General features: G+C 49.0%; 1 protein-coding gene across 1 annotated transcript in view; it reads right to left on the minus strand.

Moving 5' to 3' along the window:
• The window catches only part of MGAT5B (alpha-1,6-mannosylglycoprotein 6-beta-N-acetylglucosaminyltransferase B), a 68,643-nt gene that overhangs the window by 7,938 nt on the left and 55,310 nt on the right, over positions 1-5,395 (minus strand). Inside the window, exons 12-14 of the mRNA XM_081804410.1 lie at positions 1,212-1,367; positions 662-808; positions 382-498 (exon numbers count right to left, since the gene is read on the minus strand). Coding sequence (XP_081660536.1) covers positions 382-498; positions 662-808; positions 1,212-1,367 — 420 coding nt within the window. The remainder of the gene's footprint in view (positions 1-381; positions 499-661; positions 809-1,211; positions 1,368-5,395) is intronic.

Consider the following 5,395-nt stretch of genomic DNA (forward strand, 5'->3'; position numbering starts at 1 on the left):
CCAGATGACGTGTATGCCATATACAGTTTGAGATATGCTGTCAAAAGGCCATGGACACACACCAACAGCAGAGTTCCAAGGGCCTCCATGCACTAATCCTGGAAACATTTACTCAGCACCTAACTTGTGCTAAGAGTGCTCATGGGGCTCAGCCTCCAAAGGTGCTTAATAAATGATTCTGGATCCAGGGCTGCCATGTAAGGTTGTACAGGTTGCTCATAGCACAAAGGTATTTCCCTGCCTCTCCTTCCCCCCATCCCTATACTCAAGGTGGTAAGTGGGGTCAAGTTTGCCAACCCAGGCCTGCGAGCCTGAGTTCACCAAGAGGGGCATCTTTTTCCAGTAGTGACCCCCAGAGTCCTGACTGGATCTGAACCTCACCTGGGTTCTCATGATGGCCTTGATGGCTGCTTCAAACTCCTCCGAGTTGTTGTAGTCAACAGTCCACACGTGGGGCTTGCCGATGAAGTTCTCTGCGTAGGGATGCTGGGAGAACACCTGGCCAGGTGGAGAGAGCAGCAGCCTCTTCCTGTGCCTGCCAGGTCGGCCCGTGCTCAGGGGAGGCGCCCCCGCCCACTTGTCCTGTCCGTCCCTTCACACCCTGTCTGTCTCCCTCTTCCAGGGACTGCAGGGGTCCCCATCTCAGACCCTCCCCACTCACCTCTCTGGAGGTGGGCTTGCCTCGGAAGAACTCGTGGTTGAGCGAGCTGTGGGGCGGGCTGAAGCGGGACTGGAGGAAGACGCAGCCGTTGGCGATGGCCTCCAGGGGCGCGGGGCCCTCGTAAGGGAAGCCGAAGCCTATGAAGAGCTGAGGAAGCAAGTGGCACAATGGTCATGGAAGGCTGGGCACCAGAGCCCCAGGAAGCCAGGGCTGGGACATTCACGGGGGCGGGGCGGCCGGCGCAGGAAAGACCACCCAGTCCGCGGAGCTGCCCTGGTACTGAGGGGTAAGGAGGGAAGCCCGCTTCCTCTTCCCCACTGCTGAGCCTCACATTGCTGGCCCTGCCCAGGTCCCTCCTGGGTGAGCACCCCCAGCTCTGCCCCGGCCCCAGGAGGCCTGGACGTGAGGTTCAAGGTAGCAGAGCGTGCTGGGGCAGGTCTACACGTGGAAGGGGCCACCAGCCACGGTGGCAGGCCTGGGGGCACGTAGGGTGACCTCCTCGGCATCTGTGGCCAGACTGGGGTGAGGACGGTGAGGGCGTGGGGCTCACTTTGGCCTTGCGTAGCAGCTGCTGGAACTCGGGCTGTGGCAAGAGGCCGTGGTTCTTAACGAAGGCTGGGACCTCAGGGGGCCGCCGGCTCTCATAGTACACAGTGCCGTGGATCTCCATGTACTTGTTCAGGACGCCCAGGAACTTCTCCTTCCCCTGGAAGAGGAGGGGGTGCAGATGGGAGCCTCGCCCCAACTGTGGAAGGCAGAGCTGTCCGTGGAAACACCCCTGGTCTGGAAGTCAGAAAATGTGGGGCCGGTCTTAGGTTGGCCTTCAACCAGCTGTGTGACCCTGGGCAAGGCCCCTCCCCTCTCTGGTCCTCATTTTCTTCATCTGTGACTTGCAGAGGTTGGACTAGACTATTTTTAGCCATGGAACTGTTTTCTTTGCAAAGAATGCCTATCCCCATTCCCACATTTAAATGCATCCAAATGAAGTTGCTCCGCCTCCCTGAACCGCTGGTGATCTCCAAGGCCACCTGAGGAACTGGGGGGCCAAGATCATCTCATCCATCCATCCATCCATCCATCCCTCCATCCTTCCATACATATGTGTGTCCACCCCTCCATCCATCTGTCCATTCATCCCCTCCTTCCATCTAGCCACTCATCCCTTCTCTCTCTCTCTCCCCTTCCCTCCATCCATGTAGCACATTTTTATTGAGCACTTGCTGTGTGTTGGCACTGAGCTCACTGCTGGGAGCCCAGCTGGGACAAGACAGAGCCCTTGTCTTTAAGGAGGACACCTGTGAGCGAAAACCCCCAAACTAGCAAAGGCTCAGCCCCTCCAGACTCCAGTCCCACATCCAGGCTCTGCTTTCTGCCCAGCCCAAGGGAGCTGGAAACAGGCCCAGCCTCAGGGGAAGGGGACAATGGGAGACAGAGCATAGATGAATAGATAACAGCTCTGCCCCTGGGCACCCGTCTGACCCCATGGCCAGAGCCCTGAGCCAGGAGCTGTGGTCAGTGTAGGACCTCATTAGGGGTAAGCATGGGGTCTGCCACTGGGTTCTACTTCTTGGGGGTTTTTGAGACTCACAGGAGAGAGGAAGGGATACGCTGACAAGAAAGGAACTTCAAGATCATAGAGAAGGCTGGGGCGGGGAGCGGTTTTTTTCAGGGAGGGCTAGTCCCCAGCAGGCTAACAGGTCAGAAGAAAAGAAGCCAGGTTCTCCACGTTCTGCTGGCTAGCCATGAGGTCGGACAACAAGGAGCTTTGGCCCAGGTTCAGTCTGTAAACCACAGCTCTTGAAGAATATTATCAATGGACAACAAAATAATTAACAGTTCACATTTTGAAACTCCAACGGTATAACTTTTCATAAGGAGGCCTTCCTCTTTGGGTAACGGTCTCCTGGGTAATGCACATCAGCCCTGCCTCTGAGAACAACCAGGAAAGACAGGGAAATATAAAAATTTCTGTGAAGGTAGTGAAAATCTAACAAAGCATGCAGAATTAGAAGGCCAAGATCTGGAAGAAGGGAAGGAGATCGTGGAGGCCAGTGCTGGGGTCAGTGTTCCCCCCGGGGGCACCTGCCGATTCCAGGGTCAGCATCAAGGAAACTGAGCAGAGCTTCTGGTCGCCTTGTACAGCCAGAGGACAAGTGAGAGTTCAGGGTCTGCCAAGGGGGGGACCCTGATAGAAACTCCACACTGGGGGTTAGAACTCTGAGGAATTACATGCTGGAAGAAAAAGGGTGGGCCAGACCTAGAGAAGCCCCTGCAGAGGCTGAGTCCGTGTTTTTGTGTGTGGGGGAGGGGGTGTCTTTTTTTTAAGTTTTATCTATTTATTTTAGAGAGAGAGTGAGTGAGAGCACAAGCAGGAGGGGCAGAGGGAGAGAGAATCTCAAGCAGACTCTGCACTGAGCACAGAGCCTGACACGGGGCTGGATCCCAGGACCCTGAGAACAGGACCTGAGCCAAAACCAAGAGACAAATGCTTGACTGATGGAGCCACCCAGTCGCCCCAGGGGCTGAATCCATTTTAAATGGTCTCAAATCTTATCATTGATTAAGGTAATCCAAGATTGCTGGAGCCCCAACCACAAGCTAAGAGTAAAAGTAAAATCCTCTCTGGAAGAAGATGGCATCATCCCCAAACTATTTTTACAATTTTTTATATTCATTTTCCAGAACTCCAAAACAAAACAAAAAACAATGAAATCCCAATCAAAATCCCAGCAGGCTTAGAAGAAACAACTTTGAAAAAGAAGAAAGCAGACAGATTTATATTACCTGATTTCAAGACTTATGGTAAAACTACAGTAATCAAGGCGGTGTGCTATTGGCATCCAGAAAGATCAATGCACTAGAACAGAGTCCAGAAATAGACCCACACACGCATGGTCAATTGATTTTTGACAAAGGTGCAAAGACATTTCGGTGGAGAAAGGACAGTTTTTTCAACAGACAGCCACGGAACGTTGCATATCCACATGCAAGAAAGGGAAAGAATTACAACTTCAATCTGTACTTCATATCATATATAAAAGTTAATTCAAAATGGACCATAGATTTAAATGTAATACTATAAAACTTACAGAAGAAAGCACAGGAGAAAAATCCTTAGTGACCTTGGGTCAGACAAAGATTTCTTAGATACGACACCAGAAGCATAATCCATAAAACACCGGACTTCATTAAAATGAAGAACTTTGCTCTTTGAACAATGCTACTGAGAGAAAGACGAGCCACAGAGACAAAATATTTGCCAAGCATATATTTGATATAAGGCTGATATTCAGAATGTGTACAAAACTCTAACAACTCAATAATAAGAAAACAAACAACCCAATTCTTTAAATGGGCAAACATTTTGAAAAGACACTTTACCCCAAAAAAGATATTGAGAAGACAAATAAGCACACAAAAATATCTTTGCCATCATTAGTCATAGGGAACTACAAGTTGAAACCCTAAGATACCATTGCACATTTGTAGGATGGCTCAAGTCGAAAAGACGGACCATGCAAGTATTGATGACTTTGTAATGGAACTGGAACTCTCATACATCACTGGTAGAATCGTAAAATAGTACGACCACTTTTCCTAAAATGTTAAACCTAGTTCTACCATATGATCCAGTCATTCCATGCCTAGGTATTTACCCAAGAGAAATGAAAGCATATGTCTGTACAAATGTTTGTACATGAATGTTCATAACAGCTTTATTTGTAACGGCCAAATAACTGGTAACAACCCCAATGTCCACTAACAGGTGAACAGATAACAGGTGTGGTGGAATACAATGGAATTCCATGCAATGGAGTAACTATTCAGCCATAAAAAGGAATCAACAATTGATATGTGCAATGACATGGAGGAATCTTGAAATAATTATACTCTGAGAAAATCCAGACAAAAAAAATAAGTATATACCATGAGTCCATTTATATAAAATTATAGAAAATGAAGACTAATCTGTGGTGACAGAAAGCAGATCATGGGCTGTCTGGCAGGGAGGAGGAGAGAGGTGGGAAGAAGGGAACCTGGGCACGGTGGATGCATCATCCTGACTGTGGAGATGGCTTCACAGGTAAATATATATGTCAGAATGTATAAATTATATATTTGAAACATGTGTAGTATACTGCATGTCAATTATACCCCAGTAAAGCCTGTTAAAAATAGATTTTTAAAGAAAAAATTTAAACACCGTGATTTTTAGAAAAATCAGGTACACGACAATATGATTAAAACCCAAGAGACAAAGGGGCACCTGGATGGCTCAGTTGGTTGAGTAGCTGACTCTTGGTTTCTGCTCAGGTCATGATCTCGGGGTCGGGAGATTGAGCCCTATGTCAGGCTCCGCACTCAGCAGGGACTCTGCTTGTGGATTCTCTCTTCCTCTCTCTCTGCTCTTCACCGAGCTTGCTCGCACACTCTCTCTCTCTAATAAATAAATAAATCTTAAAAAAAAAAAACACCCAAGAGACACAGACAATAAAAACAGACCCGTAGGAGATCTAGAAGATGGAATTACCAGATACAGACTTCAAGATAAATCTGCTGAATGTAGTCAAGGAAATAGAAGATAAGGTTTGAGGGCGCCTGGGTGGCTCAGTCGTTAAGCGTCTGCCTTCGGCTCAGGTCATGATCCCAGGGTCCTGGGATCGAGTCCCACATCGGGCTCCCTCCTCGGGGGGAAGCCTGCTTCTCCCTCTCCCCCTCCCACTGCTTGTGTTC

Source organism: Leptonychotes weddellii, chromosome 15 (genome assembly GCF_054177405.1).
Source record: "Leptonychotes weddellii isolate Sample4059 chromosome 15, ASM5417740v2, whole genome shotgun sequence".
Lineage (NCBI taxonomy): Eukaryota > Metazoa > Chordata > Mammalia > Carnivora > Phocidae > Leptonychotes > Leptonychotes weddellii.